The sequence below is a fragment of the Ctenopharyngodon idella genome, chromosome 1, assembly GCF_019924925.1.
Source record: "Ctenopharyngodon idella isolate HZGC_01 chromosome 1, HZGC01, whole genome shotgun sequence".
Lineage (NCBI taxonomy): Eukaryota > Metazoa > Chordata > Actinopteri > Cypriniformes > Xenocyprididae > Ctenopharyngodon > Ctenopharyngodon idella.
The window spans coordinates 22,216,248-22,229,126 of NC_067220.1; the positions used below are offsets into that span (position 1 = coordinate 22,216,248).

Sequence of the window (12,879 nt, forward strand, 5' to 3'; positions counted from 1 at the left end):
ACTGGTAGTCCACTGTATGAAGAATTTTTGGGTATAAAATGTCACAGTTTACTTTATTTTGCTATCCTCACTTACATAAATGAACTATAGCGTCCTGCACCCACTAGTAAAAATATATCAAAAATGTCTAAATAATTTTTGGTTTGACTGTACAGTGCCTGCAACTTAGGCTCAGAAGGCTGATTAACTGGAGTTTAAGAGAAGTAATACAAGGCACAGATGTAGAATTTCAAGATATGTTTTATAAGATAAATAATACAATAAAGATTATCATCAGAACAAACAATGAAAAGATCCAAACTGTGAATGTTTTTGTCAACAAGTAAAAAAAATTCCATAAAAGAACATAAATTGAACACATAATTTTAAAAAACACATTTCTTGTAAATAAGTATAAGGCTTTGATCAACCTATAATGCCATTATATATAAACAGCACATATTTATCTCTATGTATCTCATATTTATCGCTCTTATCTTGCCATGTTTATGATCAAATGTATATTTTCTAATTTAAAGACATCTTGATGAAAATGTAATGTAGTATTTGTTTCAATTATTCCTGAAATAATTATATCAAATGTCAAAAAAAAAAAAAAGGAAAAAAAAGGGGGTTAAAAACAAAATTAAATAAAGCTCATTTTCCAAATGGGATGGTTTTATTAGGTGGGCTCCAGGGTGGAGGGGGCTCATCCTGAAGAATAGCCTGTATCCTCTTTTCATTTCTCTCTCTTTTTTGTTGAAACTCTTTTCTTCTCTGTAATAAAAGGACCAGGACCATATAAATTCTACGTCAATCAAAACAGTGAAAAGCTTGTGTTTACGGTTTGCTAATTAAAATGAATGTATTTTCAATACAGATTAAAACATGTATGTCTCAGTCTCAAAGCATCTGTTTAAATGTGTTTATACGTAAGAAGCTTTAGTGCATGGCGTGACAAATGAGGACGCCATGCACTAAACCCCACTTTGTAGAAATATAACTGATCTGCCCTTTTCACACAAATATCATTTACCATAATGAAAAAAAATTGAATGGCAACTGACAATGAAGAAGAGTTTAAGAGCAACTTTTTAACAAATAATAAACAGCAATGCCATGGAAATGTATTTTCTACAAAACTGTTTTTACAGTGCAAAATGATACGTGTGATTGGGAAATTGTTTGTAAATAAATTTACTGTAACATACCAGCCATTTGTCGTACATCTCCAAGGCCATTTTTTCTTTTTCCTCCTTTTCATATTTCTCCTCCACTTCCTTTATTTTCTCCTTCCTGCGTTCTGCCCTTACCTTCTCTTCAATGACATCCTTCTTTCGGTAACTCCTATGTAATTAGTAATTAACTGAAAGTCATGTTCTTCATAACGGCACAGTCATTAATGTCGATCTGTAACCGGAGGCTTCACAAAGAGCACATTTACATCTTAATCAATACATAATTGCTTGAGTAACTTCAAATGTGAGCTATTTAACAAAATAAAAGGAATAAATTAGGGTAATATATGTATCTTTCTTACCATTAATATATTGTGTCTTTCTTACCATTCAGTGAAAGCAGAGGTGCAGTCCTTCTTTCTTTCCTCTTTTTCTCTGACCTGCTGTAGTTTCTCTTTTCTCTCAGTCTGCTTCTTTTCCTTTATCCTGTCTTTAAGGATACTGTCATGCTCCTCTTTCCACTTCTCAAAAACCTGCTTTTGTAAATTAGATTGTGATATCTTTATGTGAATGATTGTTCTAAAACTGCATTTCGTAGTATATATTGTATCTATCAGTATATTATAGGTTCTGCTGGGTATTATTTCTCTCTCTCTTTTAATTTTTAATCACCTTTATTTAATCACCATCATTTTTAGTCATGTACTGTGGCAAATGGCTTTTTAAAAGTACAAATATTCCACAGTCTCCCAATTAATATGAAGTCACAAAAGCTGTAAGCACTTATAAAACAATTAGCAAAATTTATTTAGTCTAAGATAAGTACACTACGTCACACGGCAAGATATGTCAACTTTCAAGAGTAAAGCCTGCAGATCCGAAACTACTGCAGACAGTCCAGACATCAGAAAATAAATAAATAAATAAATCAGACATGACAAGGACATGACAGTTCTGAAAGGGGCTAAAATGCTGGATCTAAAATGCCTTGAAGCCAAAGGCACTGTTATGATGTCCTTGACAGGCATGGTGGCAAGGGAATTTTACTTGAAGGGACACTCCAAATGAAACTGAGTAACTGAATACCTTCACAGGGGTCCCTTTCTCAAGACTTTTAGCAAAGGGTTCACAAGGCTTCTGTGCAGTTTGGCCACTACAGCAAACCACATTCACACACATACAGTAAACTATACAAGAGAAATATGGTGCATTTCATATATTTGAGCTATGATTATTTTGCGTGTGACAAAATTCTCAAACCATTAGTATATTCTAACAACTTTGACTGGGTTGAACAACCGTCAGTTGGGGCAGATCAGTGCCACCTTGGACTTTATGTGGAGTGTACTTTTCAAATCTCTTATATCTTTTTAATACAGTAAAAGGTTTACAATATTTCTAATAAACCATTTTTTTTTATAATTATTAATGAAAAATACTGACCTGTTTTGCTGTTTCCTTTTTTTCTTGTTTTTTATCCATTTCCATTTGTTGTTGGTTGATTGCCTCCTGATTTTCTTTGACTTTCTTTCTGATGATTTCAGCTTTTTTCTCTTTCCAGGCATCATAAGAGGCCTTTGCATCTGCAATTTTAGCAAGCTTTTCCTCAAAGGGAAATGACAATAAATAAATCACAACAGGACTATGTTGACTAAAGAATTCAATTAATTTATTGCAGAAGAAATGTGTATTAAATCTTTGCGGTGCATCCGAAGTCGCATACTGTCTGACTAGGTACTACGTTTGAATTTAAACTTACTTCGAAATGGTTAAAAAAAGTACGCTCTATATAGTACGAATATGGGTAGTATGAATGAAATTCAGACGTACAAAATCCGCCATGTTGTTACGGTCACGTGACCTACCAGCGTCAGCTGCGTCGCTTCACTGACTTTCATAAATCCTCTTCTGTGGCCTTGTGGGATAGTAAAGTGTCTATCGAATGCACACTTCAGAATCTCGGCAGAAGTAATAGGTCATCCGGGTAATTTTTTGTTGAATACTATGAATTTGGACATACTACTTTTTTGGCGTACAGTTTTTCACATATATAGTAGGGAAGTAGTCGATTTCGGATGCAGCGTTGGTTTATGTTAATTACCTCTTGCATTTTCTCCTCTTTCAATTTCTCTTCCTGCTTTTTTGCTTTTCTTGCTATTTTTAAAGTTTCTTCTTTCTTTTTTAGCCATTCCTGTTAAGATAAAAAAAAAAAAAAAAAAAACAAAAAAAAAAAAACATTTTAGATGCATTAAAAAAGTTTTTAATAAAAAAATCATGTCAGTCTCTAGATGTAACTTAATTATTATGTTTTTAGTAAATGATTAGTCTAACCTGGTACACAGCAGCTCTTAGTGAATCTGCTGCCTCTGGAACCTGTGTCCTCTGATCCAAAATCTTCAATGTTCCAAGGTATTTGGACTCTATATATGAGCTTTTGGACTTTCTGGAACTGCATGACTGGGAGCTTGAAGGTCTAATGTCCGAAAGATATTCTTCTTTGAGTTTTCAATGTTTGGTGCATTTAAATAACACTCTTTAGCACTCTTAAGGTGTAATTTATTCCTCATATATATATATATATATATATATATATATATATATATATATATATATATATGAGACAGATATGAATAAAAGGAAGCAAGGTGGAAAAAATTACCATGAAAAAATAATTAGCAGAAGTGTTTAAAACTTGGTGAGACTATCATTAAAGTATGTTAATGTAAATGATAATACACTGCTCAAAAAATAATAATAAAAGGAACACTTTTTAATCAGAGAATAGCATCAAGTCAGTTAAACTCCTGAGATATTGATCTGGTCAGTTAAGTAGCAGAGGGGGTTGTTAATCAGTTTCAGCTGCTTTGGTGTTAATCAAATTAACAACAGGTGCACTAGATGGGCAACAATGAGACGACCCCCAAAACAGGAATGGTTTTACAGGTGGAGGCCACTGACATTTTTTTTCCCCCTACTAATCTCTTCTGACTGTTTTTCACTAGTTTTGCATTTGGCTATGGTCAGTGTCACTACTGGTAGCATGAGGCGATACCTGGACCCTACAGAGGTTGCACAGGCAGTCCAACTCCTCCAGGATGACACATCAATACGTGCCATTGCCAGAAGGTTTGCTGTGTCTCCCAGCACAGTCTCAAGAACATGGAGGAGATTCCAGGAGACAGGCAGTTACTCTAGGAGAGCTGGACAGGGCCGTAGAAGGTCCTTAACCTATCAGCAGGACTGGTATCTGCTCCTTTGTGCAAGGAGGAACAGGATGAGCACTGCCAGAGCCCTACAAAATGACCTCCAGCAGGCCACCGGTGTGAATGTCTCTGACCAAACAATCAGAAACAGACTTCATGAGGGTGGCCTGAGGGCCCAACTTCCTCTAGTGGGACCTGTGCTCACTGCCCGGGACCATGGAGCTCGATTGGCATTTGCCATTGAACACCAGAATTGGCAGGTCCGCCACTGGCGCCCTATGCTTTTCAGATGAGAGCAGGTTCACCCTGAGCACATGTGACAGACGTGAAAGGATCTGGAGACGCCGTGGAGAACGTTATGCTGCCTGTAACATCGTTCAGCATGACCGGTTTGGTGGTGGGTCAGTGATGGTCTGTGGAGGCAAATCCATGGAGGCACGTACAGACCTCTACAGGCTAGACAATGGTACCCTGACAGCCATTAGGTATCGGGATGAAATCCTTGGACCCATTGTCAGACCCTACCCTGGTGCAGTGGGTCCTGGGTTCCTCCTGGTGCACGACAATGGCCGGCCTCATGTGGCAGAGTATGCAGGCAGTTCCTGGAGGATGAAAGAATTGATACCATTTAATGGCCCCCACACTCTCCTGACCTAAATCCAATAGAACACCTCTGGGACATTATGTTTCGGTCCATCTGATGCCGCCAGGTTGCACCTCAGAGTGTCCAGGAGCTCAGTGATGCCACGGTCCAGATCTGGGAGGAAATACCCCAGGACACCATCCGTTATCTTATTAGGAGCATGCCTCGAAGTTGTCAGGCATGCATACAAGCACGTGGGGGCCATACAAAGTACTGAGTACCGTTTTGAGTTGCTGCAATGAAATTTCAACAAAATGGACTAGCCTGCTGCATAATTTTTTCACCTTGATTTTCGGGGTGTCTTTGAATTCAGTCCTCTGTAGGTTGATAATTTTCATTTCCATCAAACGATGAGGCATCCTTTCATTCCTAACACATTACCCAGTCCATATCAGTATAGATATCCAGCATGATATTTTTCCCTATTGAGATCTGATGTGTTTTCAAAGTGTTCCTTTAATTTTTTTGAGCAGTGTATAAATATTACAGTAGTGGTTTCTTGTTGACTGCCTTAGAGGTTAAATTTCTCTCTCTATTCATATGGATTACTTTCCACTATGCATTTAGAAATCTCAGAAATCTCAAAGATGAATGAAGCAGAGATGTTCACGAGTCTTTTATCTGGAGTCCGAGTCAAGTCTGAAGTCTTTAAGCTGGAGTCCGAGTCGAGTCTGAAGTCTTTATCACTGGAGTCTGAGTCAAGTCTGGAGTCTTTTGTCACGAGTCCGAGTCAAGTCTCGAAGAAAAAAAAAAGAAAGAAAAAAAAAATCTCATACTCAAATCCTATTTTTATCCTAGTTGTATTATATAGACAATATATTATGATCTTTCTATCATCTGTTTTTTTTTTTTTAAATTAGGGTCCTATGATGTAAGCCTGGATAATGTACATCCAGCTTGTTACTTTATAATCCATTACAATGTACAAAACAATCGTCCTGGCAACACGAGTAGTCATTTTCAATACAGCCGCTAAGTGGACGCAAGATAGTGCCAGTGAGTCGTGGCTTGTTATACAGCAGTTTGTTATACAGCTTCGTTGTTATTGATGACAGTCTTTATCAGAAAACATAAACCTTGGAATGTTTAAGAATGTCAATAGAAAACTGTACACATGCTGATTGCGATAAATTAAAATATGAGCTTTAAGTAATAAATGGATTAACATCTCTTTCTATCTCTCTCTTATGCACATTAAAAAAAGTAAAAGCTGCATATAATACGAAAATATTGATAAAATGTAGTGCTAGGTTTAAAGGATAGTTTATTTTTTTTTGTTCATATTTTAACAGGCTGGCAATCCAAACGAGCCATGCAACTACACCACAGTATAATAACTAGCTGTGTGAGTTAATGTGACTAACCTTTGTGGATGCGATGTCTCAATGATGTTGTTCTGGTGTCTTTAATTGTTTTCCCACATTCTGTGCATCTAGCCGATCTGACATGTTAATAAACCCAAACGAAAGAACATATGGCACGGTGGCTCCCGTCATGTTTCATGGGACTTTTATGACATTTCGAAGTTTACGCCAAAGCCACTGGAAGGCATGCCTGCAACCTTTAGCCAAAAAAGCGTAACGGCTAATGCTAACTGGCGGTACGGGCGGTGCGCATTGGCGGACCCTCTTATCTCCCTATAATAATACGATCTCGGTTTACGTGCAATACACGGACATACGTAATCAAATTCTATGACAAGAGTCCGATCTACCACGACACATAGGGAAATAAATGTGACGCAGATATTATAAAACCATTCAAACACATTAAAAATTCTTTATTTATTATATCAGTAGTTAAGGGTAAAAGACTTAAATTGTTTTTAAAATATTCACGAGTCTTTTGTGTCGAGTCGAGTCAAGACTGAAGTCATTTCAAGTCGAGTCTGAGTCAAAATGCGACTCGAGTCCGAGTCACTAACTCGAGTGTCCATCTCTGGAATGAAGGTCATAAGGGTTTGGAATGACATGAGGGTGAGTAAAGGCTGACAGAATATTCCTTTTTTTTTTTTTTTTTGTGAACTATCCTTATTAAGTGTGCTGTGAAATGGTGCTCCAGATGCAGTGTTAACATCAAATAGAACATGAATTTACACTTTTAAAAAAGAAGAGACTTTGCCTCCTTATTTCAGAAGTCTACCACATGCCCATCACTGCAAGTATTAGAGAAATCCACTAACCTTTCTGTGGATTTTCTAGACATTCGGCTTTGTGTGGTTGACATGTGGTCAAGGTCATCCTGGAAAATCTCCTGATTGGAAAAGTGAGAAGACAGATTTAATTAAGAATTACATTAGCATTTAAATTTTGACAAGGCATTTAATTGACCTTAATATGTTGGGCTCTGCATCCTTCAGTAACGTATAAAAAAAGCTGTTTCTTATTACACTGCTGACAGAGATGCCATTTTCGGAAAGCAACCTTTCAGAGTAATCGATAAGAACAAGATCTATTTCACTCTTAATTGGACTTACATGCTTTTCTTCAAATGATGTTGAGTGGTTTCTCTCTTTGCTCTCTTCTGAGGCAACTAGAATGAAAATTACATATTTATTTAAAATTATTAATAATACTTCACTATAATTTACTTTAAAATATTAGATGTTAGGTCACAGATTAACAATACCAAAATATACTATCATTACAACAGTGAAAGTCTGAACATTAAAACAGTCTAAATTCATTCCCACACATACCACTGTCTGCAGTAGCTGGAGCCTCAGACACTTGCTCTTCTGTTGAAAAAGACTGTGTTTTGGACTTTTCTGACATGGCCTGGTGTTCATCTGGACCCTGCAGTAAAAATAGGGTTAACCCTGCTATTGCATTCTGGTCCATCTTGACAGGACTGGGAAGAGGTACATAATTTTATTTATTTATTTATTTTTACAATTTTTTTTTTTTTAGTACGACGATTACATTTTGTAAGTGTGTTAACACCATTTATTTATTTTTTCTTTCTTTGTAAGAAATATAACCATTAAAACTACATTTTTTACACCTTTTGCATTTGTTTTTTGGTCCATTTTGATCCGAAACTGAACTGTGGCTTTATACATGAAATTATGCTGAGTTTCTTTTATTATTATTATTTATTTATATTATTTTTTTTACATCTATTATAGGCCTGGGCGATAAAACGGTATCGATATTTATCGACGGTACGTCTTATTCGATAAGAATAGAAAAAATGTTCGCTATAACTATCAATATAGTTGCACTTAAATGCATTAGAATGTAAACTTTTGTTGGTGTTGTGGACTTTTGCAGCGCGTTTCTCTATTTGCATGTATTGTGGACGCGTTTCTCTAGTTGCATGTGTTGTGGACTTTTGCAGCGCATGTGTTGTCAAACTGATGAAGATGTTTTCTTTATTTGCTGGTGTTTTTTCTATTTGCATGTGTTTTCTTCATTGATGAATCATTGCAGCATGAAAAGCAGATTCAGGCTGTTTATCATTTTTTCATATGAAAGTAATAGTTTATTCAAGTAAAATGAATATATTTTGATTGAAACATTTCAGAGTAATATCAATGTCAATATCAACATGTAAGTTTCATAAATTTAGACTGTTTTGAGCAGTCATGAGTTATAAGTTTCAAATAAATTTCATTAAATCCATTGAAGTCAATGGTAATTCTCATATTATATGTTCTTATAAATTTAATCTAATGACATATTCAAATAAAAAGTATCATAAATATTGATAAAAATATCTTTTCTTGCATCACACCGGTTTTTGCTGTATAGTTCTTAAATTTAAATCTCAAAGAATTTCTCAATTTTTTTTTTATTAATAAAAAGGGGGTAAATGAAGAAATAGCATGGTAAAAACATGGTAACATTCAAAACTTTAATACTTTTGTGTATTCACTCATTAATGAGAAGTTACTGATTAGATACAATAGGTTTTAGTTGAAAAACATTAAACTTTGACTGTTTTATAAGCTTACGTTCCACCGGGTCCAAACAGACCCTTGAATGCAAAACGCGTATACCGTTTTTTAACGCATTAGTGGGGTTAAAAAATAAAACAAGGATCTGTAAAAACATTTGCTTGAATCTGGATTTAAACCTGATCAGCTTGTTTCTGTTGTGAGATATTAACTACCGTTAACAGACTCTACATATGGCTCCACTCATTCAAAAATTTAACATCTCTAAGCAGGGATTTTAGTAATTACAGCGTTTAAATTGGTTTCTGCTATTTCACTTTTTTCTTTCTATCATTTAAACTTTTTACCTGAAAACTTTCATTTGTCTTCTCAGAAGAGGATCTGTTGGAAAAGGGTATAGACATGGAGGATGTGGCTGTTCTGCTGAAGGCAGGGGTTTCTGCTTGCGGTTCCTCTTCTAACTGACCAGTGTCACACATATTTGCTGTCCTCTGTCTGGGCTTGGGTCTGGGGGACATGTCTTGAGAAAGACAACCATTTATTTGATGAAAATACAGTAAAAACATTAATATTATGAAATATCATTACAATTTAAAATAGATATTTTGTATTAGAATATATTTTAAAATGTAATCTATCCCTGTGATAGCAAAGCTGGATTTTCAGCAGCCTTAACTCCAGTCTGTAGTGTCACATGATCCTTATCATAAGAAATTATAATATGCTGATTTGGTGCTTATGAAACATTTCTTATTACTTTTATTCAGCAAGGACACATTAAACTGTTTAAAAGTGACAGTAAAGAAGACATTTATAAAGTTACAAAGATTTCTGTAACACTTTAGTATGGGGAACACATATTCACTATTAACTATGACTATTTCCTCAATAAACTCCTAATTTACTGCATTTAAAAGTTAGTAAGGTAGTTGTTGTAGTGGTTAAGTTCAAGTATTGGGTAGGATTAAGGGATGTAGAATATGGTAATGTAGAATAAGACATTAATATGTGCTATATAAGTACTAATAAACAGCCAAAATGCAGGCTAATATGCAACTAGTTAAAAGTTATAATTGTTCCCCATAATGAAGTGTTACCAAGATTTCTATTTCCAATAAGTGCTGTTATATTGAACTTTCTATTCATCCTTTCTATTCATCAAAAAGTAATAAGAACCATTATTTATAATTGAGCACCAAAACAGCATTATAATAAACAGTAGTAATAATTGGTCTTGCAAAATACCACAGATCTTAAACAACACACATGCAAAGACTGTAGCTCTGACCTGTAGAGAGTTTTGGTTTAACACTTCTCTCCCTGGGTTGAGGAATGGGTACGTCACCATCTTCACCAATCCTTTGGTTGTCCTCATCTTTTTCTGAAGGCAATGGTACTGGACTGTCCCACTGTGAGCCTTCTGATGTAAGGGGGACGGAAGATTCCCATTGGCTATTTTCAGAGTTTAGTGGCAGTGGTGTTTCTGAAAGGCTCTTCCTCACCACAGATTCTGTTTGGTTCCTCAACCTCATTACTGATTTTAACTGTTCATCCTTCTGGGGTAAAGTAGATTCTGGTTGAAACTTGTCAGAAAGAGAGGAAAAAGGGGAATCTGGCAGTTGATTTTTCTCTGGAGTGTAAGAATTGCTTGGACTTTGAGAAGTATTCCTGGATTGGGTGGAATGGACAGAACTATGCTGGTCATCTGCACTCCCCATGGAGTTTAGCTCTTCAAAATGCACAGGTGAGCTGGTTCTTTTGGTTTTCATGAAAGATACTTTTTTGGGTTTGACATTTTCTTCTTCATCATCTGAAAGCTTGAAATCATTGATTTTGCCTTTTGTCTTCCCAGCTTTAAATCTCTCCTTTTTCTGTTTTTGTCTTGTAAGGAGTTTGTTCAGCATGTCTGCTGAAACAATTCAAGTATTTCAAGGCAAAGAACAACATTAAAACTGAAACTGAATTATTAAGACGTTTTAGATAAGCATGACATTGTACCTACCATCATCATCATCATAATCAATTTTACCATCTTCTTCATCATAATCGTCAAAGTCATCAGAGTAACTATGCTTATTGGCTCTAGTAGACACAGCTTTCTTTAGCTCATCCTGAAATTCAACAACATGCACGTGTCATAGACATCAATACTTACATTAGAGAGCGTTTATGCGGTTACGAACGTAATTCGTTTCGAAACTAGGCAGCTCACTAGGCTTTCAGACAGAGGTAGTTGTGTCTGACAATCTAAATAAAGATTTCACTTAAAAGTACACTAATGATTAGACGCTTATACGTTACCTGAAAAGTTGTTCTTCTGGATGTTTTAGGGCTTTTCGTGTAAGCAAGCGTTGTAGAAAAAGGCTCGTCATCCATCTTATCGAACAGACTGTTTAATTGCAATCATTTGTTAATAAACAAACAAACATACTCATTTTAGATATAGCATTTAACAATCGACCGTTCAAACAATTAAAACCTTCCGTAGTTTCAAAACAAATGAGAGGTAGCAAGCGTTGTTCAGCTCATCATGGACGCTATTTGTTTACGCGAGTTACCAAAGCAACTACCATATGAGAATTTACGAAACCTACTACGACGAAGGCTTACCTTAAACGAGGGCGTGTGGTGACGTTGCTTCCTGTAGCAAATACTATGGCAAAAAAAAAAAAAAAAAAAACTATGGCAAACCGTTTTTACATTGAATGCCCCAAGCTTTACCAGTTCATCCAATTTGAATGAACCTGTCGCGGTTTTTGGATTGCAAAACCTATGGAAGGCCATTTAAGTCACATAAGAAGAAAAAAATCATGCTAACATCATAACATAAAAATTAAAAATTCTGACTAAAAAAAAAAAAAGTATGACACAAAAAGTTGAAATTATGACATAATCAAAAAGACCTTACGTAATTATAATTATAACTTAGATTTAGTATGTTATAATTTGACTTTATATATAATATTTTTTTTTAAATCCCATAATTATGACTTTGTCATAATTATGAATTAGTATGTCATAATTAGGCCTATGACTGAGTAGGCCTATGTCATAATTTCGACTTTTATCTTATAATTATTACTTAGTAGGCCTATCTCAAAATTTCCCATTTTTATGTCATAATTTTGACTTTTTATGTCATAATTAACCAAAGTGTGATTTATTTTTCTTATGTGGCGGAAATGTGCTTCCATATCAAAACTGACCAGCTTCAGTTGAAGACAGTGCCTGATCTAAAACCTTTGGATCACACAGAGTTTATATCTGTGAAAATCCATGGCTAGGAAAACAGGCAGCACACACAATTTCAGCATAAACTAACTTCCCGTGTTTTGAAATATTCATTTTTGGAAATATTTGAAAATTCATATGGCTACATTTGTGTTAAAGTGAATTTAAAATTGAATTGTTATTGTCTTGAACATGTAGCTACATTTCTTATACAGCATTTATATATATATGGTGAAAATAAAAACATTTTACACATCATCCTGTTCAAAACTTTACATCCTCTTGGTGCTTAATGTTGTCTGTTGCCTTCTTGAGCATCAGTAGCCTGTTTGCATCTTTTGTAATAGGTGCATAGTCCATGTATAAAGTGTATAAATTCCATATTTACACAAATATTTCCAAAGCATTTTTATTTATTTAGTCTGGCTGGTTTCCCCTTTGTCATTGCAGGACCAATTGCCGAATATATATTTCTGAAAATATAATATCATATATACCCACCAGGGGGAGGTAGTCATCATAAAATGTTCCTGTCCTGGAGAGAAAAAATAAATAAATAAATAAATAAATATATATATATATATATATATATATATATATATATATAATGTGTGTGTGTGTGTGTGTGTGTTTGTTAATGTCAGTCATATTAGTAAACATTTTTGTTTTAGTAAGCATACTATGTTTATTTGTCACACAAAAAAAGTAATGTGATTCAGTCTTTCCAGCCAGTGGTCCATGTTGCTT

The 12,879-nt window shown here is 35.1% G+C and overlaps 1 protein-coding gene across 9 annotated transcripts; it reads right to left on the reverse strand.

The window, feature by feature from the left end:
• Positions 1 to 222: 222 nt before the first annotated feature.
• On the reverse strand, positions 223 to 11,768 carry map9 (microtubule-associated protein 9). Of its 9 annotated transcripts, none has more exons than XM_051908707.1 (13): positions 11,203 to 11,759; positions 10,904 to 11,012; positions 10,190 to 10,810; positions 9,249 to 9,421; positions 7,702 to 7,798; positions 7,480 to 7,535; positions 7,186 to 7,256; positions 3,489 to 3,630; positions 3,259 to 3,348; positions 2,601 to 2,756; positions 1,545 to 1,693; positions 1,191 to 1,326; positions 223 to 756 (listed from the first exon to the last, which is right to left on the reverse strand). In XM_051908707.1, exons 1-13 carry the CDS (start codon positions 11,275 to 11,277, stop codon positions 637 to 639), a joined length of 1,995 nt encoding a protein of 664 aa, XP_051764667.1. In that variant the 5' UTR covers positions 11,278 to 11,759; the 3' UTR covers positions 223 to 636. The 9 variants fall into 9 exon arrangements, 4 of the variants coding, with proteins under 4 accessions (XP_051764667.1, XP_051764647.1, XP_051764637.1 ...); XM_051908687.1 differs by having other exon boundaries at positions 1,545 to 1,690; positions 2,601 to 2,762; positions 11,203 to 11,757; XM_051908677.1 differs by having other exon boundaries at positions 2,601 to 2,762; positions 11,203 to 11,757.
• Between the last annotated feature and the right edge of the window lie 1,111 nt (positions 11,769 to 12,879).

Excerpts from the sequence above, each read along its gene's own strand:
- map9 (XM_051908677.1), bottom strand. The coding sequence starts at position 11,277 with ATGGATGACGAGCCTTTTTCTACAACGCTTGCTTACACGAAAAGCCCT. Across the intron at positions 7,257-7,479 it reads CATCATTTGAAGAAAAGCAT|GAGATTTTCCAGGATGACCT; the intron begins GTAAGTCCAATT and ends TTTTCCAATCAG. Across the intron at positions 757-1,190 it reads AGATGTACGACAAATGGCTG|AGAAGAAAAGAGTTTCAACA; the intron begins GTATGTTACAGT and ends CTTTTATTACAG.